Source organism: Lentinus tigrinus (genome assembly GCF_003813185.1).
Source record: "Lentinus tigrinus ALCF2SS1-7 unplaced genomic scaffold L226scaffold_11, whole genome shotgun sequence".
Lineage (NCBI taxonomy): Eukaryota > Fungi > Basidiomycota > Agaricomycetes > Polyporales > Polyporaceae > Lentinus > Lentinus tigrinus.
This window is the reverse complement of record NW_027137920.1, coordinates 258,626-280,008: the sequence shown is the minus strand read 5'-3', so window position 1 is coordinate 280,008 and position 21,383 is coordinate 258,626. Positions and strand designations below refer to the sequence as shown.

The window sequence follows — 21,383 nt, the reverse complement described above, 5'->3', positions numbered from 1 at the left end:
CGTACATCCACGATCTTTCCACAACCATCACGGTGCCTCAGCTGAGTCCGCACCCAGTCTGCACCGCCCATGCCTGACAGCCTCACCTTCCCTCCGACGGAGCGGGCCTTCTGGCTGCTGCGCGACGACAGTAGGGTTGGGCCCTGGGTTCCAGTGGGACCTCTAGGCTCTCGCTCTCAAGCTGTCGCAGCATCCCCAGCCTGTTCCCAGTTTTTCCCCAAATCTTCTACCCAGTCAGTTGGGACCCGTACCAGTACGCCGGTAGGTCCCGCAGACGCGATTGCGTCAGGTTCTCGGGCGCGGTGTGAGTGAAGAACCAAGCGGAAGACATCGCGAAGGCGGGGGTGCCTTGGACGGACGAGCATCGGAGTCCCGATAGCAGAAGCGGCAGCGCTGCGTTGAGACTTCTTCGCCGCTGTTAGCGATGATAGGGGAATGGAATGTCTAGCAGGCTCCGGCGGCGCCGCCCAAGTGATGGCGCTGCGTTAAGAGTACTGTACTTCTTCGCTGAATGGAATGTCTGCTGGTAGCAGGCTCCGGCGCCACCGCCCATTTGTACTTATGGCATGTCGTGTGAGTCTATACTGCCAACCTGTGGGCACAAGTCTGAAAGACGAAGCTCGGACAGGGCGAAGGCTTTAGAGTTGGCGTTCGCGCAGCCCGATGCGCAGATGGACAGGATAGATGACCTGCCACTGGCCTTATAACCCGCACCTACCATCTTCAGGAAGCACGTACTCAGTGGTTCCGAGTTCGAGAGCGTCTGATAAACCTAGGGCGCGTTCAGAGTTATGTTGCACCTGGATTCTTCCTCCCATGAAATTTGAACAGAACCTTCGACGGCGATGGTCGTCACGGTCGCCGTCTCGAACGCTTCGGCGGCCCTTCCCTAACGTAACACATTCCAGATGAGTTAGGACCTGAGCTACTCTTTCTCATCGCAACGCCACACTTCCTGCACTCTGATCGCGCGAACGTGCCGATATCGTACTCACTAGTAGTATGTCGCGAAGAAGTCCGAAACGTGCCGGTGTCTATATCATCGAAGGCTAGTCCTTCCAGAATGCATGATTCCAAGTTGCTACCCTGTGCGTGGTCAGACGATGATGATAGTAGAGCTGTTAAGCATGTCAAGTGTCCAAGTACTGTCAAGCGGTGGAAGGAGTCCGTAGCCTCGAGGCCACAGGAGGCGCCCGTAACTGCCGCTGTCGCCCGACCGGCGACAACCACTGCAGTGCCACCACATTCACCTGTTCAGCTCAGCCGCATGTCGAAAGCACACGGCCCTATGCGTCATCATGATGTGTTCTTACGAGCTTGCCACATCTCACTCATCAAAGGAGGATTACACTTGCAGGCAGCACAGTACTTCAAATTGACATAGACTGTGGGCGTCCCAGTACGCCGCGATCGGGAAGCCGGGATATGAGAACTACATCAGGCTGCAAGGTTCTGGTGGGACGCCAGCCGCCCTCTGTAGACGTCGGGTTTGCGAAGTTGTATGTCTTGGTCACCGGACGCTGTAGTATCTTGACAGGGAGGTACTAACACAATCCCCTGGACCCTGTTAGGTACCCATGTTGGTGGATGCCATCCAATGTCAACTGCATCCTGCGGCGTATCTGACCGTCTTCTACACCATGTCAGGCACGCCAAGAGCTCTGTTGCGGCACTGTAAAAAGTTTAGGTTCGCGCCCTCTCAGTCCGTAATAGGCGCAAGCCCCGATGAGCGGTAGTCCCCGTCGCACGTGCGTGCCGGAAGAACGTCGAGTTATCGCATCTTCCCAAGGACGCTCCGTTCTATCGGATCGGCCAGGTCCATCTCAAACAGTGCCAGGCAAACGCTGTGGCCCGAGTTCCCTTCATGTGGCCGTTGGAGGTCCTCCAAGCAAGGAACGTGTAGTTAAGTCGTGATGGAATCCGGGTGGCGTCTAATACTATGCTGAAATGTCCATCTCCATCTGCAGCGATCCAGAACACTCACCCAAACTCTTGGTACGTTCTCGATCCAATTCATCTGTAGTGAGGGAATCTACCCGGTTTGGCCGCTAGTGGCGCCAGGTACCGGCCGCGATTCCATCCGAGCGGTTGTGTGACTACAGGGTTCGCTCTCGCCTCGTATAAGTGTTAGCGCGTCGGGGCACTGGGGAGGCAGACCTGTCGAGCTTCACACTACACGCCTCCACTGTCTCTGAAGCGCGCGCACTCTCCCATTCGAGGAGGGCTTGACCCTGCCCCTCTACTCATTCACCTGCAAGCCCATGCCATTCCTACACGCGTCGGAGGGTTCGACGAACTATGACATCGGCAAGTCTCCAACTTGGGATGGCGGACGCCCGCACGAGGTCGGCAAAGTCACTCCGGACCGCGCAGCAACTGTGCGCCGCTTGAACAAGAGACGTCAAGTCCTGCTTCAGGATATAGACAACGCCAAGTTCTCGTGAGTACCAAGCCTTATACTGTGGACATCGTATGCGTGCTGATCGCTGTTTGGGTATGATACAGGTGGTTTCATGTGAAGGTTGCATTCGTATCTGGCGCTGGCTTCTTCACAGATGCGTGAGTCTTCTTCTCAGTAGCGTCGCTCTTTGATTCCTGGTTAAGCATCCATGCATGGCTGTGATAGTTATGACATATTCGCCATCAATATCGTGTCCGTCATGCTGGGTCTTCTTTATGGATCAGGTGAAGCGCCTCCTCTTCAGCATATCAATGTTCCACCAACCTAATGCTATATTCAGACGGCAATGCTTCTCTGGACTCCACCCTGACGTCGCTCCCCGGACGGTCCTTGAGCACTGGGCAAGAGATAGGCATCAAGATTGCAACCCCCGTAGGCGTCCTGTTGGGACAACTTCTATTTGGATGGCTTGGCGACATGCTTGGTCGCAAACGTATCTGTATGTTGCATGTCGTTGCTCAGATGGCCTGTATTATGACCCTATTGTCCGTTCTAGATGGCATGGAACTCGCAGTTATCATGGTAGCCACGTTCGGGCAGGCCTTATGCGCACCTGCTACAGCCATCAACGTGATCGGTGTTCTCATATTCTGGCGATTCGTGGTAAGTTCTACCGTCAATCATGCCTTTCTTACGCTCAGCGCTTCTGTATGTATGTTACAGATGGGTATCGGAATTGGGGGAGACTATCCCATCAGCGCCGTCATCTCCTCCGAGTTCTCCTCCGTATATATAAGAGGTCGTGTGATGGCTGCGGTGTTCGCTAATCAGGGATGGGGACAGCTATGTATGTTTCTGATGGTTCTCAAAGTGTCTGTTATCGTCCTGACTTGATACCCAGCCGCTACGCTCTTTTCATTTATCATCATCTCCGCATACAAACATTCCTTCCTGCATGACCCTCCGCTCTCTGTCCTCCGCTCCATTGACCAGATCTGGCGACTCATCATCGGTCTCGGATGCGTTCCGGCTGCTGTGGCTATCTACTTCCGACTCACTATCCCCGAGACGCCCCGGTTCACCATGGACATCGAGCGCGATATCAAGCAAGCTTCGTCGGACGTCCACGCACTCCTAAGTCTAGACGAAACCTACACTGTCGATCCGGACGCTCTCACGCTGAGGGTGCGCGCACGACAGGCCAATAGTCACGACTTCCTCTCCTACTTTTCTAAATGGGAAAATCTGAAGGTGCTCATTGGCACGTCCTACAGCTGGCTAGCACTCGACGTGAGTAATCCTGTTGCGTGCGACTATTTTGTAGCCTACTGACGACATCTTTAGATCGCTTTCTATGGGCTAGGGTTGAATTCGTCCATCATCCTCGATGCCATCGGGTTCGGGACTCCTAGCAAGGACGGGGCAGCACCCGCTGCGGTAGTGTATCAAACACTGCGGAACCTGAGTCTCGGCAACCTCATCCTGTCACTTGCCGGCCTAGTACCCGGCTACTGGGCCGCGTTCGTCTTCATTGACAGGTGGGGCCGGAAGCCCATTCAGTTCATGGGCTTCTCCGTGCTAACGGTCCTGTTCCTTATCATGGGTGCGTCTTGTGGTCTCGTCCCTCATCGTCTCTGCCAAACCTGAATCCCTTTGCTTCCATACCTTCCTGTCGTCAGGGTTGGCGTATAACAAGATGATCGCCTCTTCAGGAGGCAAGGCTGCCTTCGTCGTGCTCTATTGCATCGCGAACTTCTTCCAGAACTTCGGACCGAACACGACAAGTTTCATCATCCCCGGTGAGGCGTTCCCCACGCGGTATCGGGCCACGGCACATGGGATTTCAGCAGCGAGTGGGAAGTTCGGTGCCGTGATCGCACAGCTAGCCTTCCAATGGCTCAAGGACGCAGGGGGGCCGAATAAGTTCAACCATATGTACGTCTCACCGCGTGGTCGCTTGCTTGTGAATCCACGGTTCGGGTGCTGACACCTGCGCATTCCCAGCCTCGAAATATTCGCGTTCTTCATGCTCACCGGGGTTCTCTCGACCATGTTGATACCGGAGACCAGTCAAAAGTCGTTGGAAGTTATCTCGAACGAGAGCCAAGACGATTTTATCCAAGGTAGGTTTCACTTAGATATTGTCGGCATTCGATCTCACGCCTGCCCCCAGCTGTACCACTCTCTGACAACGGGTCGAGTTACCTCAACCGCTTTCAGACATCCCCGATTATGCTGAGTCCCATAGAGCCCCACATCGTCACTTCCCTTCCGTCCCGTCCACCCACTGCGTTCTCCGATCGCACCCTCGACACTCACAAAGGGCGCAAAGCCTCCTTGACCCGCTTGGCTAGCATATCGGACGTTTCCGTCACCTCTTGATACCCTAGTACCGGTTGCTCTATGTTCCTGCGTTCTGGCATCAGTCTAGTCATTTGTTGTCAAAAGTGTAGAAGCTAGTGTACTTTCGTCTGAGCCTATGTAGGTTAGGTTCTAAGGGTACATGTATTATTTGTATGGTGCGACAGCGGCATGTAGTGTCAACGTAATCCTCGGGTCAATACCAATCTAGTGCTAGTGCTTCGTCTTGACGTGACCAGAGCGCGGTGTCGGCAAAGAGCATGCGTATCCCTCATGTCAGATGCCAACGGCAGTGTCGGTCATCGTGAGTGTACGTCTTCGAGGAAGATCTTCAGTTGGACAGGTCCCATCGAGTGGCGTAGACAACGGGACTTACCACAATCGTCTCAGCTCCAAGAGGATGTATCTTGCCGTCATCCCAAGCGCACGGAACGCTAGGCTCGGCCACTCGGGTAATCGTGAACTCAACGCCGGGCTTGTGATGACCCTCCCACTTCTTGGTGATTGCAACCGCAGCAGCCTTCGCGAGCTCGCTGAGTGTCGTCCCACCCATACTCTCCGGCTTATCCCTGTGGTGCAACTCCCATGCGACCCGGCGCACTCTCTTATATGTGTCCTCGCTCAGCAGTTCCAAGGCAGAATTCACCCATTCAATGCCACCGAGTCTGGTCGACCCCTCCGCAAACCGGCTGACGTCGAGCACGAAGGTGAGCGAGGATACGGATGGTGAGCGAAGGTTCCGGAGGAAGACGAGGGCTTTGTCCATGGGGATCATCGTCCAACTGATGTAATTGAGAACGCGAATATGTTTGAGGTTCGTACAGTTCTCGAGAGCCCAATCCACGGGCGCCGTATGCTCGGAGTCTGGAGACGCTCAGTCAGTACATGCTGCGGCTGCAGAGAGTGCGTTCCTGTACGTACCCGAGTCTATGTTGGTCCACGGCTGGATCATTACTTCCAGGTGAGTCAAAGAGGGACCTAACGTCCTGAAGAGCGGAGCATATGCTCCAAGCATGTCCGTGTCGAAGAGGTAGACTGCCAAACTTCGAAGACGACGCCCTACGCCCTGCGTTGCGAGCCATTTGCACGCCGTGGTGGTTACCCCGTCGTATGCCCAGAGTCCGAATTCGGTGAACGAGACTGGATCCGGGATGGGTTGGATATTGGTGGTGACTTCTGACGCAGAGTCGCGGTCCGCAACGAACGGATGGATGATCAGGAGAGAACTGATAGTTGGAAGACGGAAGGCCTGCACTGCGTGCGCGACTCTAGGGAAGCGGACGTCGCGCAGCAGGAGCTTTGTGACGGTGGATGGGATCGAATCGATGAACATGAGGAGTGGCATGCGTACAACATGTAGTTCCGTCAATGCGGGCATGCGCGCGAAGATTTGTGGCATCAAGGCGGGATCGTGGTTTGGACTGGCACATAATAGGGTCTCTACTTCGATCGCCCGGTGGCAAGCACAGTCTTGTACACTGGTAACGGTGAGTCGTCGTACGCGTCGTCCAGCTTCGGGCGAGCAGTCGAGGAGTGCAAGATATGCGACGAGTTCGTGGCACGTCACTGACGTTCGAGCAAATCGGTGATATCGGGCGGTAGCAGCCCAGCTGGAGGCCACTAGGGCGCAAGCCGAAAGCGTGGTCGGATCGCCATGATGATGCAGGCAATCGATTATCCTATCCGTCAGTTCAAGAGGTAACGTAGGCATCTTCGTGGGGCAGGCGGCTAAGGCTAAAAGCATACGAGTGTTCTTCGTCAGTACGACGCTATACCGAAAGTACATCACACAGCCCTACCTTGATGGGACGGAAGGAGTAAGATAATCAGCCGTCTTCTTGAAGCCCGCCTGTAGACCTATATGTCAGTCCTGACTCCGATATACGCGGAGGGAAGTCATCATCTCATGGGCTGAGAATTGCAGCTATGACCTCGTCGCTACAGTCAAACCTGACAGATCCCCGCGAAGCGAGACATCGGATCGTCGAACGGTAATTTGGTGCCTGATTGAGATAAAGAAACATGTGCATTGCTGAGCTTGAGCGTGGAACACAGGATCATGGAGTGACATATATGCGTTCAGTATGGCAGAGAGTGAGATGAAGTTACATTACATGAGAGAATACCGATACCCAGATCCCAAGCAAAGCCTCCAGACGACGAAACTGTGAAAGCGCAACCCGTCGGATGGGCGCTACGCGCCTTGCACCAGCGATCCTTGAGGAAGGGAGGCGGCCACTCCAACGAGACGAATCTTAGTACCCTTGAATGTTCATCGGTATTGCGGGGGTAGGGTGGGAGAAGCCGAAGGCGCTTTATACGCGACCTTGCTGAGAGGCGAAGACTTCGTAGGGCTGTACCCATGAATCGTCTTCTTGACCACCTCGGGACTCGTTGAGAGCTTGGGGACTTTGGTGCTTGGTTTTCTGGACGAGTTACCAACAGTTCCCTGGGTAGGAGTTGCTGCAGGTTGCGACGAGCGTCCCTGAGAGGTGGAGGAAATGGGACGCAGCGAAGCTGTGGTACGACGCCTTGGAACAGCATCCGTGGCATTGCGTCGCTCCGACCGTCTAGACGACTCGGAGAAATCGTCCTCGATGACAATCGGATTAGCCTTCGAGCCAGGCAGCGGTGGAAGAGGCGCCCTAGCTCCGGTGAGTTCATCGAAGTCATCGGGAGAAGGCGGTCGAGAGGTGAACTGCGGAAAGTCGTCCTTCTCAGCCTGGACTGGAGTCGCATACTGAGGATCAAGAGGTGGAGGTGTGCAAAAGCGATGCTGCAGTATAGAGGGATGGCGGTGAGCTGCATGTGGGTGGTTGGGTCGACGTTGACACTCACCTGGGGATTCAGTGGCACGTCCGGAAACGCCTGAGACCTGACGGTGGTTCCACGAGGACCGCCATAACTATCGATACCTGAGCGGTGGTTGTCAGGGACGCCACCACGGTTGCGGATTTTCGGCATGGGTGTCGGATAGTGGTCTGAGAGCAGAAGGCTTACGAGGACACGATACAGATGGCCTCGCAGAAGAGAGCCTTCTTATATAACAATCTATGGTAAAGCTTGGCTTGGACTGACACGTGAGGATAGCATGGAACAGAGAGCAAAGCGAAAATACCCATTCCGGCTCACAAAGAGCCAAGCGTATGCCCCATCGCTGTCGCTTTAGCGTCGCTTTTTCCTTCGCTATGTTCAGTTCAGCTTTGGAAACATCATCCAAAAAGATTACCCAGCTCGTATTCTGGCAACATAGGCCACTCGACTGCGCTAATGTTGAACAAATGCCCGTCGTCGTTGCTACGGAGTTTTGCCAAAAGCGCCCGCGCGTCGGTTATGGGTGTTCGGGTGTCGGCTTCTACCGATTATGGACACATCGCGCCTGGTTTACCCGCCGGCGCTAGTGACTATTGCTCCAGAGTCGTCATCCACTACGGTTTCCATATGCAAGTCAACAACCTGCTTGACACATGCGACACTGGGGGTTTCTGCTAAAGTATAGGCGATGAAGCACAGGTAAACACGGTGCTCATTGTCCCAGAAATTCTATAGATTGCCCATTGTTATCACGGACAATAGGGCCGCCTCGCCGTCGCCATGCACGCTGTCAGCCGCCCCTGGGCACCAGTCCAGACTGACATAAGTCAGCCTCCAGGCATCGGAAGACGCGGAAACCCCTCGCCTGCTCCTTGCACACTACTTCGCATCTCCGGTTCAACTTGCTCTTCCATTGAGCCTGGTGCTCTTTCTTCATTGCTAGCTATGCTACCCTCCACTCTTCTTTCAGTTGTTATCGCATCTCTTGCAGCTCTGGAGGTCCATGGCCATATCTGTGCGTCCGAATACGAAGTGGGGTACCTTAGGCCAAAGACTGACACCCTCTCGCAGCGATCTGGCATCCGAGCATGTACGGCTTCAACGTCACCGACAAGACGTTTCCTTACGACAATCGCCCCGTCGCGCCGCTCACGAACTACACCTTCGACCAATGGTGGTTCCATGGACACCTCGACTACCCACCGAACCCGGGCGACATCTTCGAGCTCCCAGCGGGGAAGCCCGCCACTACGGAGCTCGCGTGTAACAAAGGGCTCACGTCTTACTTCGCTTCGTCCGAGGGTGGCGATGTGCGCCAGGGCGACAATCCGTGCCCATCGGATGACGGGAGCTTCCCCAGCGGCGCGATGCACACGGTGGACTTCAATGACTTGAAAGGCTGTGCGCTCGCAATTGCGTACGAGTCGGACGTCACGAAGATCAAGCCGGAGGACTTCACGGTATTCAGCATCAACCAGACGTGCGTGTGGACGCGGTTTACGGACTTCCAAGTCCCGGCGCGGATGCCGCCTTGCCCAGAGGGCGGGTGTCATTGTGCATGGTTTTGGATCCATTCGGTGAGTCGTACTGGGACTCACGATAGACACCCATGATCTGACACCTGGATACAGCAAGATAGTGGCGGGGAGCAGAGTACGTCGTCGACAGGTCTTGGTTCCTATTGATCATAGACTGACATTCAAATGATAGACTACATGAACGGCTTCAGATGCAACGTCACTGGCTCGACCTCCAACGTCGCTCTTGCAAAGTCACAGTTACCACGACGGTGTGGCGCCGACCCTGACAACGGGAAGGCAGACGCTGTTCGGGGCAACTGCACCTACGGCGCTAAGCAGCCATTCTACTGGTTCCAGGCCGAGGATAATAACGTACGCCTTCCTCCATGCCAGCATGCATACATGTCTAACGCATCTGCCCAGATGTTCGAAGGGACATACGCGCCACCGTTCTACACGGACCTGTACAACTTCAAGGACGGCGCGCAGGACGATATATTCGTCGACTCGTACGCCGAGATTCCCACTCCGAGCGCGAACCAGACTGTTATACCCACACCGTTGGAGCCGTCGTCCACATCGGCTGCCACTACTACGTCGTCCACTGTGCCGCCCTCTGCCCCAACGTCTCAGCCCACGGATCAGGCTCCCTTCGGCACGCCTCCTGGTCGCTGTTCTGTCTGGTCAGTCCGATCAGACACCTTTCTGCTATATGCATACTGACGTCTTCAATAGCAAACTGCGACGCGCGAACGGCACAGCTGTCCGGAAACGCTCGTTGTTTGGTTTTGAGCTACACGCACACTCGAAGAAAGGGAGGTCATTTAGCCTCTGGCATCCTTTCTGAGCCCATGCGTTCTCTACGCTCTTACGTTGTTTTGACGAACCTTCACGATATGGGACCGGATCTTTATGTATCGCTAGCTCCGCTTAGAGTGTATCATTCAATTGCATCACTATAATATTACAATACTCGTCCAATGTCCATATGATCATGCATGTTCAACGTCTAGAGTGATAGATGTCCCCTCCCGAGGGTGAAGAATTCCAGTGACCGAGACCGCGTGGGGATCGCCGGTGCAGGGTCGAGCGGCAGGAAGGGGCCTTCCGCGACACAGAAGGGCCCCAGCTGAACTCGAGAGGTGAGCATTGAGGGTGCGGAAGCCGAGACGTCTGGGCCGACAACTTCGACGAGGGTCCGCTCATCGTCGCTGCTCGTGTTCAGATCGATCGTCTCCATGCTGTCCGAGCTGGTGCCGTTGCTCTGCACTTCGTCGGACGAGTGCGCGTCTCCTAAGGGCATCTCTGCAATCTCCACCTCACTGTGCTCATTGTGTGTCGCGGGAAGCACGGTCGGCATGATGTCCTCCATTGGCAGGCCGAGTGCGTATCCCCGGCGAAGCTCGGCGGCCTGCTCTTCGGTGATGGCGGGAAGGTAGATGGAGGTGATCTCGCGGGTCTCTGAGGTGTAGCGGATGCGCTTCGGGTGGGGGTGCTCTCCGTCTGAGGAGTACAACTCCTCGTACTCGTACTCGTCGGAGGGAAGGTCTATCTGTCCCATGAATTGGGAGGCCCCGGTCTCTTCAGAAACGTACTCCTGAGATCCATACATGTCACAGAGACGTTCGTCCACTGAGTGCCGGGTTGGATCCTCCACGACGACAGGATCGACCGCCCTCGTAGGAGGGGGGCCAGGGTCCTGCGAGGCGGTGGGGGGAGCAAGTGCAGCGCGCTCAGCACGTGTGACTGGAACGACCATCTCAAAGACTGGCTCGTAGGGGTCTATGAGATATTGCGCCCGTGAAGGATTGGCCCGATGTCTCTTCGCTCGGCCACGGCGCCAGAGCAGGTCATCGAGCAGATCGTCTGCGTCGCTCTCGTATCCCTCCGTGACATCGGCAGCGTCAGACTCGTACGAGTCTCTGGAGACGCTACGGGAGAGCTGGGAAGGCGGGTTGCCCCTACGTTTTTAATCAAGTCAGTATAAGTTGCATAGATGCAGGCAAAGCACTGCAGACTTACGTCGGCCACGGAAGGAAGTCGGCGACTTGGATCTGCTCGTCGGCCAGCTCACGCCGGTCCACGAAGTAGATGTTGAACTCATCATCGGAGAAGATGATGAAATTGTCTTCGTCCGAAGACCCGGCCAAGGTGGGCGAAGACTCGTCTAGGTCCGATGCGGACGACGAGAGTTGGACGTCCGAGAATATGCCCTCTACGCTGGCCAGGCTTGACGAGGTGGAAGAGCTAGTACTGTAGCCATCCGAGTCAGAGGAGATGCCGAGACCGAGGGTAGTGGTGTTGCTCTCGACGAAGGCCATCATGATTGCTCGTCAAAGATGAGGTCTTTGGGTAGTGCAGGTAAGCAGTAGTTATACGTGTGCTGTGGATAGTGCGCTCTGAGTGTGCGATGTTTGTGAGGACTTCAGAGCGCTGCACGAGCTTCTTATATGTGTTCTGAGTGCGGAAGTCGGTGGAGTCTATGCACTGCAGACTTGGTCCCGATTCGAATGGGTATGTCCCCTCGATGGCTCAGTCCTGTGCATGCATTCGCGGATAATTGAGATCGGGACTGACCAACCTTCTAATTAATCCATACTTCCTGGTCCAAATCAGAATTCTGTGCGTCATCAGTCCCGATTGCATTGCGTATCCACTGGGTAGAGTCGTGAACAAGACGGGTGAATCCGTTTGGGCTGATTCTGGAATATTGCGAGATGAACGTAAGTGACGCAAAGGGCAGCAGTACTGTGGTTGCAAACCAGGCCGGCAAGGTGCGCAAGGCGATGCTTTGCTTAATAGTGGCAAGACACCAAGAACGCGTCATTGGTACAAATTAATATTCGGACGCGACGATCACATGATCGTTTGTATGTTTGTCCGTATTTGGCCACCACTTTAGACGCCATTCGGATGCCAGCGCCTAACGTGTCGCGACGACCAGACGGCTCTTCGCATTCCAATTTCCGCGGACCGCCGTCCGCTATAAGTACTTACTACGGCTTGGGTTTGCATCTTACGACAACTTTTGCATTGATAGGAAGACTCGACTCCGGCCTTGGGCAGTAGAGCGCACATATATAAGGTGAGTGCGGTGACGTCTCCATAAGTGCCTTATTGTTCTGACTTCCAGGATGTCCCAGTCTCTAGCGTGAACAATAGCTACTCTTTTTATAGTTCCTTATTCTCTCGTTGCCGAGCCGTCGTATATCATGCTTGCGTGCGAGGAGCAGTCGGGGACCCGACATCGACCTGGTCGATTCTCAGCTGGCTCTCATTTCGGCTTCGTACCTCCGAGACAGGTTCTCGAGCTCAGGACTCTCTACTTAGGCTGGTCCGACACACTAAACTCATCTCTCTTGCACTCTGGGACTCATTATAGACTGCTATATTGTCTACAAGTGCATACTAACGACTATCATGCTCCCTACCCTTCTGCTCACTTTAGCGGGTGCTGTGCCCCTCGCCTCGGCTCATATTGGTGAGTGCAGTAGTATTCCGGACTGCAACATGGATACTGAAGAATGTCTATTCGACGGATAGCGATGTTTCACCCGAGCATGTACGGCTTCAATTGGACTGATACGGATAGTGGAAAGGTCAAATACGACAACCGTCCCGTGGCACCGCTGCAGGACATGACCTTCGACCAGTGGTGGTTCCACGGACACCTGGATCACCCTCCAAATCCCGGGGACTTCTTCGAGCTTCCCGCAGGCCAGGCCGCCACTACGGAGCTCGCTTGCGACAAGTCTCACACTTCATTTTTCGCCTCCAAGGCCGAGGACAGCGGCTTCGACCTCCAGAAGGGCAACGATCCATGTCCCTCTGACCCCAACACTCCATTCCCCAATCCCGCCATGCACACGAATGGATTCAATGACCTCAAGGGCTGCGCACTAGCGATTGCCTATGAGAGCGACGTGACGAAGATCAAGCCGGAAGACTTTACCGTGTTCAGCATCAATCAGACTTGTGTGTGGACGCGGTTCACAGACTTCCAAGTCCCGGCACGGATGCCCCCTTGCCCTGAGGATGGATGCCACTGTGCCTGGTTCTGGGTACACGCGGTAGGTTTTTCTGGCTCTCCCTGAAGTGCCACAACTGACAGAATGCAATCTAGGACGACAGCGGAGGAGAACAGAGTACGTTGATTCGTCTTGTCCTGCTGGTATCGCGCTGACCGCTCCCTTTTGCAGATTATATGAAAGGGTTCAAGTGTAAAGTCACGAACTCGACGTCCAACGTCGCGCTCGCAAAGCCCAAACTTCCCCGCCGCTGTGGCGCTGATCCAGACTACAATAAACCAGATGCCGCGCCTGGCAACTGCACATACGGAGCCAAGCAGCCCTTCTACTGGTTCCAAAAGGAACAGAACAACGTACGTCCTCTGTATTCATGCTGACATGGACGTCGCTCATCCATTCGATGCAGATGTTCGAGGGCCAGTATGCTCCACCATTCTACACGGACCTGTACAACTTCAAGGATGGTGCGCAGGACGACATTTTTGTGGATTCGTACCCCGCCGACCTCCCGGAACCTAACGCAAACTCGACCTTTGTGCCGACACCCTTCCTGGGTCCCGCTCCAGGGGCTTCGTCTTCTGCTTCGTCGGAACCCTCGGCTACCTCATCCTCTGCGATCCAGTCGTCCGGCACAACGGACGCACCTACCAGCAGTGTTGCGCAATCCAGTGCCCCCTCACAGTCCAGCGTCACCCCCTCTTCCAGTGCAATCGCATCCTCCAGCGCCACCTCTTCCACAGTATTCCAATCGTTCTCACTCACGATCTCCACGCTGTCGCAGACCGCCTCGGTGTCCGCATCTTCATCGATTCCAGAGCCAAGTCTCCCGCTGTCCACCGACTCGTCGTCAATACCTTCCTTCTCAACATCATCGACCGCACCAACATCCAGTTCCATCGCCGTGTCGACCTCCGTAGTAGTCAGCACGGTCGTAGTCACTGTGACTGCCCAACCGGCGCCAACGTCGATTGATGGTGTCGGGACCGCAACTGCATCTTCATCATCGTCGATCGCAATCCCGAGCTCGTCCGTTCTGTCAAAGTCTGCGATAGCCGTATCTGACTCGGTCGGAGTCAACACAGGGATTACAACATCCTCATCCACCTTCATGGCCACCCAATCAGCCTCTTCGGCTCCTATCAGCGCCGATACCCAGTCCATAGTCGCAGCGTCAACGATCGTTTTGGGACCTATACCCTCTTCTGGCGCTTCGGGGGGCAAAGTGTTGGCCGCAAGCACCGGTAGCAGCACGGTTGTCCGGCCTGCGATTCTCGCTGCGGACGCTACAACTGCAGGAAAAGTCTGGTGAGTCATACACGGTCTTGAGGCGGTAAGAGCGTCTGCTGACATACCCATTGCGCCTCATTGCGCGAACAGCAAACGCACAGTTGGCGCGCACAAGGTCTTCCGTCGGCGCGTTGCGATCCCGTCACCTTCGTCGCAAGAACCTATGGAACGCCAGGCCGAGGAGCCTTCCCTGCTTTCTTACGTTCCTGGTGTGCGCAGACATAGGAAATTGAGCAACCGCAGCCGGCTGTGGTCGTTCTTCTGACCTGCTTTCTCCCTGCTCCGAGCCTTGTGCCCTCGTTTGTACATAGAAACTGTAGCAATTGAAACTATGTAGCGGTAGCTTACATCATCAATACCCAACGCTCTCTCCTGACATGCCTGCGTATTTGAAGTGGAAGTGAGAGTCACTCTGCGGCTCGGGTCGAACTGAGCACTCAGGCTGGCTTGGTGTGTGACTACATGGGACTGGTCTGCGGGAAGGCTCAGGCTGCACGGGGCGAAGCGGTGAAGACGACTCGGCCGCTCCCGACAAGCCGATCAAGATGAGCTCCAGAGCGTCACTGGCTTTAGCTCCCGAGCTCGTCCCAGACGTCACATAATAAATTGTCCCCGCGCCCGACCCGACCCCATACCCTATCCTTCTCTCTCCCCGCACCCGCTCATCGACGTCGCATATACCCGCCCACCGAGTACGCGCAACGTTTCCCCCAGCAATCCCCAATTCGAACACATCGTCAACAGCACCAGCGAAGCGTAGCACAACATGCCGCGCGAGATTGTGAATGTGCAAGTCAGTACACGCGCACCGGTGTCTCGTTCGTGTCCACGTCGTGCTCACTCGGTCGATTTGTTGCGCAGACTGGACAGGTAATGCAATCTGTCCCGGGCTGCTGTCGTAGAATGCGTCAAGACTGAGAGGTCACAATTGCGACTCGCAGGCTGGTAATCAGGTTGGAGAGAGCTTCTGGCGGATGCTCCTCGCCGAGCATGGCCTGGACGAGGAAGGGGTGCGCATTATTGTCTGTCTTTATCCTACCCGGATTCAATATTCATGCGATGTTGGGGGCTGTAGCACTACCACGGCAATGACCCTCTACAGCTCGCAAGGGTACGTGCATTCAAATTCTGCGTTACATCCGGTCTCTGAAGAAGCTTTCCGATCCCCGCTTCCCGCTTACTTCCCTTAGGTTGGGGTCTACTTCACGGAGGTCCAGGGAACGCAGGACAAGTATGTTCCCCGGAGTGTGCAGATCGACTTGGAGGAGGGTGTGTGTGATCGCGTGAGTAATCCACCATAATTTCCGGCGTCCCCGGTAAGTTGAGCTAGTGAGCAGATTCGATCCGGACCTCTTGGCAACCTGTACCGTCCCGATACCTATGTGACGGGTAATAGTGGTGCCGGAAATAACTGGGCGAAAGGATGTAAGTCAGACCTGCCTGGAGTAGTGTCCTTAAGCTCATGATGTTCTCCACGCAGTTTACACGGAGGGTGAGTACGGACATGCTACACAACAGACCTGTTCGCTCAATGCATACGAGTAGGCGCGGAGCTCATGGACAACATCCTTGTGCGTATGTTCTTGTTTGGTGCATTCTGAACACTACTCAGTTAATTTCATGCAGGAAATCGTCCGCAGGCAAACGGAGAACTGCGACGCACTCCAGGGCTTCCAGCTCGTTCACTCGCTTGGTGGTGGTACCGGAGCAGGTCTTGGCTCACTCGTGCTGTCAAAATTCCGAGAAGTTGTGTGCTCTCCTATTCGTGGCTTCTGCCCCCTGATTTGAATCTTGCAGGAATACCCTGATAGGATGCTGTCGACGTACTCCATTCTCCCGTCTCCTAAGGTGCCACACACGCTTCTATGGTCCTCGCTTCTGCATACTGACAGCTTCCTTCTTCCCAGGTATCCGAGACTGTTGTTGAGGTAGGCATCCTAGACCAGAGAGGAAGTCGCGATGTTCACCGACCATCTCTATAGCCGTACAACGCGCTGTTGTCGGTCCACCAACTTGTCGAGAACAGCGACATGACAATGTGTATCGACAACGAAGCGTTGTACGACCTGACACAGAGGATACTAAAGATCAAACAGCCCGCGTTCGATGACCTTAACAATGTTGTTGCGCAAGTGATGTGCGGTGTCAGCACGAGTCTGCGCTTCCCCGGACAGCTAAACGGAGACTTGCGGAAGCTCGCGATGAACCTCGTCCCCTTCCCTCGTGTAGGGATTTTCGTTGCTCGTCTCCGTTAGATGCGACTGACATCATGGTTTCAGCTTCATTTCCTTATGCCGAGTTACGCACCCTTCTACGATCCGAAGGCGAAGGCTTACCATCGCTGGAACACGAAGGATCTGACGAATGCGTATGTGTCCATATGACCTCCATCGAGCCTTCCGGTTTACTCACTTGACTATAGGCTCTTTGACCGCGCTAACCTTCTAGTTGCCTGCGACCCACGGTTTGGGTAAGTCAACCGGATACCGCCTAGCATCTTTTGTTGCTGATTATCAATATTTCAGGCGCTATCTGACTGCTGCAACTATCTTCCGTGGCAAGGTCTCCTCGCAGGAGGCTGAGGTATGTCTAGGTCGTTTGTTTCGACATTTCTCACTGACCGATTACCCCACAGCAATCCGTTTACGACCTTCAGAAGAAGGACTCAGCGCACTTCGTGGAATGGATTCCCGACAACGTGTCAGTATCGCTGTGCTCTGTACCTCCCGTTGGCCAGACTCAGGCGGCGACGTGTTTGGCTAACTCCACGGCTGTGCAAGAGTTGTTCAAGCGTACGCTCTCTCAGGTATGATTTTATTGAGCATACAGATGTCATGTCCCCTGAAGAGTGTCTGCAGTTTTCCGCAATGTTCAAGCGTCGCGCCTACCTTCACTGGTATACCGGTGAAGGTATGGACACCATGGAGTTCTCGGAGGCCGAGAGCAACACGAACGACCTCATGTGAGCACATTCCGTCGTACGCAGCTAAATACATACTGACCAGCCGTGCAGTGCCGAGTACCAGCAGGTCCGTCGATGCCGTCGATGGACATACAATCACAGACTAACTGACATCTTCTGCAGTACCAAGAGGCCACCGCTGAGGCCGAAGACGAAGCGTACTACGAAGAAGAAGGAGAAGTCCCTATGGAGGGCGAAGAGGAAGAAGCTGAATAACAGAATGTCAGATATGACCATTACATCTAGCTTTTCGCCTTGTCTACGCTGTATGTTACGAGTATAATCTCCTTTGTGACGTTCCCTTGCCTATCTGCCCAGTAATCGTATACTGCTGCATGCTTTTTACGCATGCAATGGACACAAACGTTGCGGGCACCTTGAGCGTGCGATCCAGATAGCTTTCAGTTGGTCCTGCGGTGAATTCTTTCTCGCACTATCGGCCGCGCGGAGGCCATGCCTCCTCCTCGAGGACACCCTCAATCTTCGCATTGTTCTAGTTCTCCGCGATGGTGAGTGCTACCTTGGGTCCCCCCTACGCCACCGCTAACGCACCACTTAGGTATTGCCGATGAATCGCCGAGGCGACAAACTACTTCTGGCGTTCGCAGGCAACAGGTCTTTTTCTTCCCACCGAGCATCGTCCTCTTGACCAGCAGCTGTATCAAGACCTAAACCATGCGTCATTAGTGCGCATGCACACACACAAAACCCGGAATGCGCGACAACGCCGCTCCTTCTGACGTGAGTTATCAGAGCCTACGTCTCGTACAGCACCCCTCGTGATCTTCTCTCCCAAACACAGGGGAAGCCCTGTGACTGAGTCAATCGTGGGATGGCGTTCGGCATGCCGTCGATGTCTATCTCGGCGGTCGACGATTGCGGCGTACTTAAAGCTATGCTGCGTCGTTGCAGCCCCAGTCCAACCTTCCCCGGACAGAACGCTGCTAGGCTCGGGACTTGGACAACGAAAACTCGAGATTCAAGATGTCGACGCCTGAGTTCGGACCCTGCCCGCCTCGATTCGTGGAGCTCAAGAAGGAGATCGCGGCCTCATATCCAGACTTTGAGGCCAACGTGACCAAGGCGTGGGGCGAAATACTGGTGGAGGCCGAGAGAGTGACCAAGGAGATCGCGAGCGAGGGGTCAAAGGTCTGTGCGGCATCTGCCCGGGGACACGAGGGACGAAATGTGCGCACGAGTACTGACCAGCGCCAACTTGACAGGGAGTGCCCGAGGTCAACTTCGGCGAGCTTGGGAGTTTGAGCTCCGAGCAGGAGGCGGAGATCCGCAGGAAGGGATGCTTGGTTATTCGCGATGTCGTGGATGACGAGGAGGCGAGGACTTGGCAGGCGTGGTTACGCGAGTATGTCTCGCAGAACCCGGTGGATGGTAGGCCGCGCATAACCCCCAAGGACACGGAGATTATCTGACATGCCCCAACTGCAGGTATCCCGGAGAACGACAAGCAGTTCTTCCAGCTCTAGTGAGTGTGCAGTCGGATTACGAGAGATTCAGCTGACGGTGTTCGCATCCTGTAGCTGGACGAGGTCTCAGATCCGTGCGCGCTCGCACCCGAACGTCCTCGCGACGACGACTTGGTTGAACAAAATGTACCACTCGAAGAGCGGGAATAAGGTCGAGGACGTCGACCTCGAGAGACCGTTGATGTACGCAGACCGCTTCCGGATTCGCCACCCTGGTGTCCAGTGGGACGCGCACCCACCGCATGTCGATGGTACGTGCTCAAAGATTGTCTGGCGGGACTGATGCTGACCGTAGAGGGCGATATTCCGTGCAGGCGGAGGCATCGAGCGCTGGGAGGACAAGTTTTTCCGCGGCTGCTTCGCGGACATCCTCAGCGGGAACTGGCGCGAGCATGACCCATACGACCTCGAGAACCGCATCCACGCGCGGAGCTCACTCTACAAGCGGCCGAACCAGGTGAGTCCCTCCCGAGTCCCGTCACACCCGGTGCGAAAAGCTGAGTTGATGAGTCGAAGGCGACTGTGTTCCGGACGTACCAGGGTTGGCTCGCACTGAGTGAGACCGCGCCCAATGAAGGCACGCTGCAGGTCTTCCCGAACGTCATCTTGTCGAACGCGTACACCATCCTCCGGCCTTTCTTCTCCCCGAAGGAGGGGTGCAGTGCGGAGTCGTTCGCCCCTAGTGATTGGCAGTTCGGTGGGTAATCAGACGGCCTGCTCTGCTGTAAGGGCGCGAGAGCTAAGTTGTGCGGACAGATATCTCGAACCCTGACTTTCCTGGAATCTACTCATTCGGAGAGGCGTTCATTGGTCCCCGCCCCAACACCACCACTCACCCCCACCTAAAGCTGGACGAGACGATGGCCTCCGTGCCGAAAGTGTACCCAGGCGACATGGTCTTCTGGCACTGCGTATGTATCCTTGCACTCCTCTGTTGTGTGGACCTGACAGTCAACTCCGCGTGCAGGACGTCATCCACGCGGTCGAGAAGCAGCACATCGGAAAGGAGGACTCGACGGTCATGTACATCCCCGCGATGCCGTACACGCCCATCAACGCTGCATACATCGAGAGGCAGAAGGAGAGCTTCCTCAAGGGCGTGGCCCCACCTGACTTCCCAGTGAACAAAGGCGAGATCAACTGTGTCGGTGTCGGCTTGGCAGACGATATCGTGGACCCCATTGGCAAGCAGGCTATGGGTTTTGCAATCGAGGTGGCTTAAGCGGGAGTGATAAAATGTATTCGATGCTTGGATGTACGACTAGAGACTGTAGAGGTATGCGGTTCATAATGCATGTTTGTTGTACAATGATACATTTGAGTGGAGGTTGTATGTACACTTGCGTGACGTCCCCCTGACCGTTTACCACTTGAGGTAGGGCAGGAACTTCCCACTGCAAGGTGAAGAAGTCAAGTCTCAGCAAACCAGGTACACAAGAGCACATGGGCCACGTACTCGAACGTGAGAACGACGCGATCGCCCTTGGGGTCGGGCTTCTTGTCAACGCTGACCTTGCAGTCGATCATGGACATGATGCCGTCGCCGAACTTCTCGTGGATGAGAGCCTTGATCGGGGTTCCGTAGACAAGTACACCCTGCGAATGCTGTCAGACGGGGCCACGCAAAGGAGATGCACGCACGAACCTCGAAAAGACGGTAGAGGAGTGGGTCCTGAGGAGGAACCGGGCCGAGTCCGCGCCGCGGGAACCAGTTCTCCCCGATCTCAGCAGTCAAGTTGGCGGCCGGGATGTCAAGGAGGTCCCCGAGCTTGGCAAGTTCTTCCGAAGTTGCCTTGGCCTGGACGATGTAATCAGACCAGCAAGTTCGAGTGACGGCTAAAGTCTACGAACCTGACCGTAGAAGAGGGCAGCGACCCAAGTCTCATCGTGTCCGATGGCCTTGCCGATCGCATCGAACGTCAGGCCTGTATTGCAAGGGCAAGATCAGCGACTCGTGTTAAAGAGCGCGTTTCTGTGAAGTCGACCTTTCTTGGCCTTAGCCTCCTGCAGCCGCACACAGATCTGCGGAAGATCGGCGTAAGGCTCGGCGGCAGCGTTGAGCTTCTGTTGATGATGTCATGGTGTTCAGTATTTTGGATGATGATGATGATACAGCGAGCACATACGAGTGTTTGGGCCATTGTAAGACGGTGTGAGAGACGATGAGAGGACTGGATTGGAACTGGAGGACTGTGAGAGAACTAGAGCAGGTCGAGCTAGCCTTATATACCGCGGGAGTGACGCACAGTCAGCCTGAACAGTTGCTCACGGCGCTTGATGGAGAACGATGAGAAGCGCCCACGTGACAATCGAGGAGGCCGACGTGGGTTCATGCGAATGCGGAACGGAAGAGAACGGAAAAGAGAACATGCAAAGGATATGAGCCGCACAGGGAGAGCTAGCCTGCCATGAAAGAATGTGCGAACGCGCGCTTCCGACGTATACCCGTCGTAGACCGTAACTGCTCGATGCGGAAGAGACCGGGTCTCGACCGTGGTGCATTCGCGATGGAGTAGGTATCCGAGT

At 55.2% G+C, this 21,383-nt stretch overlaps 9 protein-coding genes across 9 annotated transcripts; 5 read left to right on the top strand and 4 right to left on the bottom strand.

The window, feature by feature from the left end:
* Window positions 1-2,261: 2,261 nt before the first annotated feature.
* On the top strand, window positions 2,262-4,783 carry L226DRAFT_522877 (phosphate transporter; the record flags this gene model as incomplete). Its single annotated transcript, XM_067678791.1, has 11 exons — window positions 2,262-2,440; window positions 2,506-2,559; window positions 2,627-2,685; window positions 2,742-2,900; window positions 2,958-3,064; window positions 3,125-3,248; window positions 3,303-3,691; window positions 3,746-4,004; window positions 4,081-4,336; window positions 4,406-4,524; window positions 4,575-4,783. The coding sequence occupies 11 exons, from the start codon at window positions 2,262-2,264 to the stop codon at window positions 4,781-4,783; spliced, it is 1,914 nt and encodes a 637-aa protein (XP_067535690.1).
* A 125-nt stretch (window positions 4,784-4,908) lies between these two features.
* L226DRAFT_55257 (uncharacterized protein) lies at window positions 4,909-6,715 on the bottom strand. Its single transcript, XM_067682873.1, has 4 exons — window positions 6,562-6,715; window positions 5,684-6,496; window positions 5,139-5,626; window positions 4,909-5,078 (listed from the first exon to the last, which is right to left on the bottom strand). The coding sequence occupies exons 2-4, from the start codon at window positions 6,471-6,473 to the stop codon at window positions 5,034-5,036; spliced, it is 1,323 nt and encodes a 440-aa protein (XP_067535689.1). The 5' UTR covers window positions 6,474-6,496; window positions 6,562-6,715; the 3' UTR covers window positions 4,909-5,033.
* A 319-nt stretch (window positions 6,716-7,034) lies between these two features.
* On the bottom strand, window positions 7,035-7,726 carry L226DRAFT_570781 (uncharacterized protein; the record flags this gene model as incomplete). Its single annotated transcript, XM_067684472.1, has 2 exons — window positions 7,035-7,538; window positions 7,601-7,726. The coding sequence occupies 2 exons, from the start codon at window positions 7,724-7,726 to the stop codon at window positions 7,035-7,037; spliced, it is 630 nt and encodes a 209-aa protein (XP_067535688.1).
* A 795-nt stretch (window positions 7,727-8,521) lies between these two features.
* On the top strand, window positions 8,522-9,943 carry L226DRAFT_462471 (uncharacterized protein; the record flags this gene model as incomplete). The annotated part of the gene is made up of 6 exons (XM_067675725.1): window positions 8,522-8,591; window positions 8,648-9,153; window positions 9,208-9,229; window positions 9,287-9,468; window positions 9,520-9,779; window positions 9,832-9,943. 6 exons carry the CDS (start codon window positions 8,522-8,524, stop codon window positions 9,941-9,943), a joined length of 1,152 nt encoding a protein of 383 aa, XP_067535687.1.
* Window positions 9,944-10,105: 162 nt separating this feature from the next.
* L226DRAFT_612769 (uncharacterized protein) lies at window positions 10,106-11,417 on the bottom strand (the record flags this gene model as incomplete). Its single annotated transcript, XM_067686423.1, has 2 exons — window positions 10,106-11,057; window positions 11,119-11,417. 2 exons carry the CDS (start codon window positions 11,415-11,417, stop codon window positions 10,106-10,108), a joined length of 1,251 nt encoding a protein of 416 aa, XP_067535686.1.
* A 744-nt stretch (window positions 11,418-12,161) lies between these two features.
* L226DRAFT_534689 (uncharacterized protein) lies at window positions 12,162-14,793 on the top strand. The gene is made up of 7 exons (XM_067680731.1): window positions 12,162-12,181; window positions 12,240-12,577; window positions 12,640-13,166; window positions 13,220-13,241; window positions 13,296-13,477; window positions 13,531-14,429; window positions 14,502-14,793. Exons 2-7 carry the CDS (start codon window positions 12,517-12,519, stop codon window positions 14,674-14,676), a joined length of 1,866 nt encoding a protein of 621 aa, XP_067535685.1. The 5' UTR covers window positions 12,162-12,181; window positions 12,240-12,516; the 3' UTR covers window positions 14,677-14,793.
* A 217-nt stretch (window positions 14,794-15,010) lies between these two features.
* L226DRAFT_486108 (beta-tubulin 2) lies at window positions 15,011-17,734 on the top strand. Its single transcript, XM_067677144.1, has 19 exons — window positions 15,011-15,204; window positions 15,273-15,281; window positions 15,353-15,421; window positions 15,487-15,522; window positions 15,602-15,694; window positions 15,749-15,836; window positions 15,892-15,903; window positions 15,957-15,982; window positions 16,038-16,157; window positions 16,209-16,259; window positions 16,319-16,339; window positions 16,394-16,636; window positions 16,691-16,779; window positions 16,834-16,881; window positions 16,937-16,994; window positions 17,047-17,217; window positions 17,270-17,373; window positions 17,425-17,440; window positions 17,497-17,734. Exons 1-19 carry the CDS (start codon window positions 15,178-15,180, stop codon window positions 17,587-17,589), a joined length of 1,374 nt encoding a protein of 457 aa, XP_067535684.1. The 5' UTR covers window positions 15,011-15,177; the 3' UTR covers window positions 17,590-17,734.
* A 423-nt stretch (window positions 17,735-18,157) lies between these two features.
* L226DRAFT_552766 (DUF1479-domain-containing protein) lies at window positions 18,158-20,189 on the top strand. The gene is made up of 8 exons (XM_067682886.1): window positions 18,158-18,522; window positions 18,597-18,762; window positions 18,820-18,856; window positions 18,912-19,108; window positions 19,172-19,314; window positions 19,374-19,554; window positions 19,614-19,768; window positions 19,825-20,189. Exons 1-8 carry the CDS (start codon window positions 18,358-18,360, stop codon window positions 20,077-20,079), a joined length of 1,299 nt encoding a protein of 432 aa, XP_067535683.1. The 5' UTR covers window positions 18,158-18,357; the 3' UTR covers window positions 20,080-20,189.
* On the bottom strand, window positions 20,071-21,081 carry L226DRAFT_560232 (Cyanase). Its single transcript, XM_067683346.1, has 6 exons — window positions 20,984-21,081; window positions 20,843-20,921; window positions 20,709-20,782; window positions 20,503-20,655; window positions 20,314-20,453; window positions 20,071-20,251 (listed from the first exon to the last, which is right to left on the bottom strand). Exons 1-6 carry the CDS (start codon window positions 20,996-20,998, stop codon window positions 20,221-20,223), a joined length of 492 nt encoding a protein of 163 aa, XP_067535682.1. The 5' UTR covers window positions 20,999-21,081; the 3' UTR covers window positions 20,071-20,220.
* Window positions 21,082-21,383: the final 302 nt, after the last annotated feature.

Coding starts and splice junctions, on each gene's coding strand:
- L226DRAFT_55257 (XM_067682873.1), bottom strand. CDS start 6,473: ATGCCTACGTTACCTCTTGAACTGACGGATAGGATAATCGATTGCCTG. Junction 5,627..5,683: donor GTGGACCAACATAGACTCGG/GTACGTACAGGA, acceptor GAGCGTCTCCAG/ACTCCGAGCATACGGCGCCC. Junction 5,079..5,138: donor TTGGAGCTGAGACGATTGTG/GTAAGTCCCGTT, acceptor TCTTCCTCGAAG/ACGTACACTCACGATGACCG.
- L226DRAFT_534689 (XM_067680731.1), top strand. CDS start 12,517: ATGCTCCCTACCCTTCTGCTCACTTTAGCGGGTGCTGTGCCCCTCGCC. Junction 13,167..13,219: donor CCTGGTTCTGGGTACACGCG/GTAGGTTTTTCT, acceptor AATGCAATCTAG/GACGACAGCGGAGGAGAACA. Junction 14,430..14,501: donor ACAACTGCAGGAAAAGTCTG/GTGAGTCATACA, acceptor TTGCGCGAACAG/CAAACGCACAGTTGGCGCGC.
- L226DRAFT_486108 (XM_067677144.1), top strand. CDS start 15,178: ATGCCGCGCGAGATTGTGAATGTGCAA. Junction 15,422..15,486: donor ATGGCCTGGACGAGGAAGGG/GTGCGCATTATT, acceptor TGGGGGCTGTAG/CACTACCACGGCAATGACCC. Junction 16,780..16,833: donor ACGAAGGATCTGACGAATGC/GTATGTGTCCAT, acceptor ACTTGACTATAG/GCTCTTTGACCGCGCTAACC.
- L226DRAFT_552766 (XM_067682886.1), top strand. CDS start 18,358: ATGTCGACGCCTGAGTTCGGACCCTGCCCGCCTCGATTCGTGGAGCTC. Junction 18,857..18,911: donor AAGCAGTTCTTCCAGCTCTA/GTGAGTGTGCAG, acceptor CGCATCCTGTAG/CTGGACGAGGTCTCAGATCC. Junction 19,109..19,171: donor GCACCCACCGCATGTCGATG/GTACGTGCTCAA, acceptor TATTCCGTGCAG/GCGGAGGCATCGAGCGCTGG.
- L226DRAFT_560232 (XM_067683346.1), bottom strand. Junction 20,656..20,708: donor CTGCCCTCTTCTACGGTCAG/GTTCGTAGACTT, acceptor TACATCGTCCAG/GCCAAGGCAACTTCGGAAGA. Junction 20,252..20,313: donor CGCGTCGTTCTCACGTTCGA/GTACGTGGCCCA, acceptor TTCACCTTGCAG/TGGGAAGTTCCTGCCCTACC.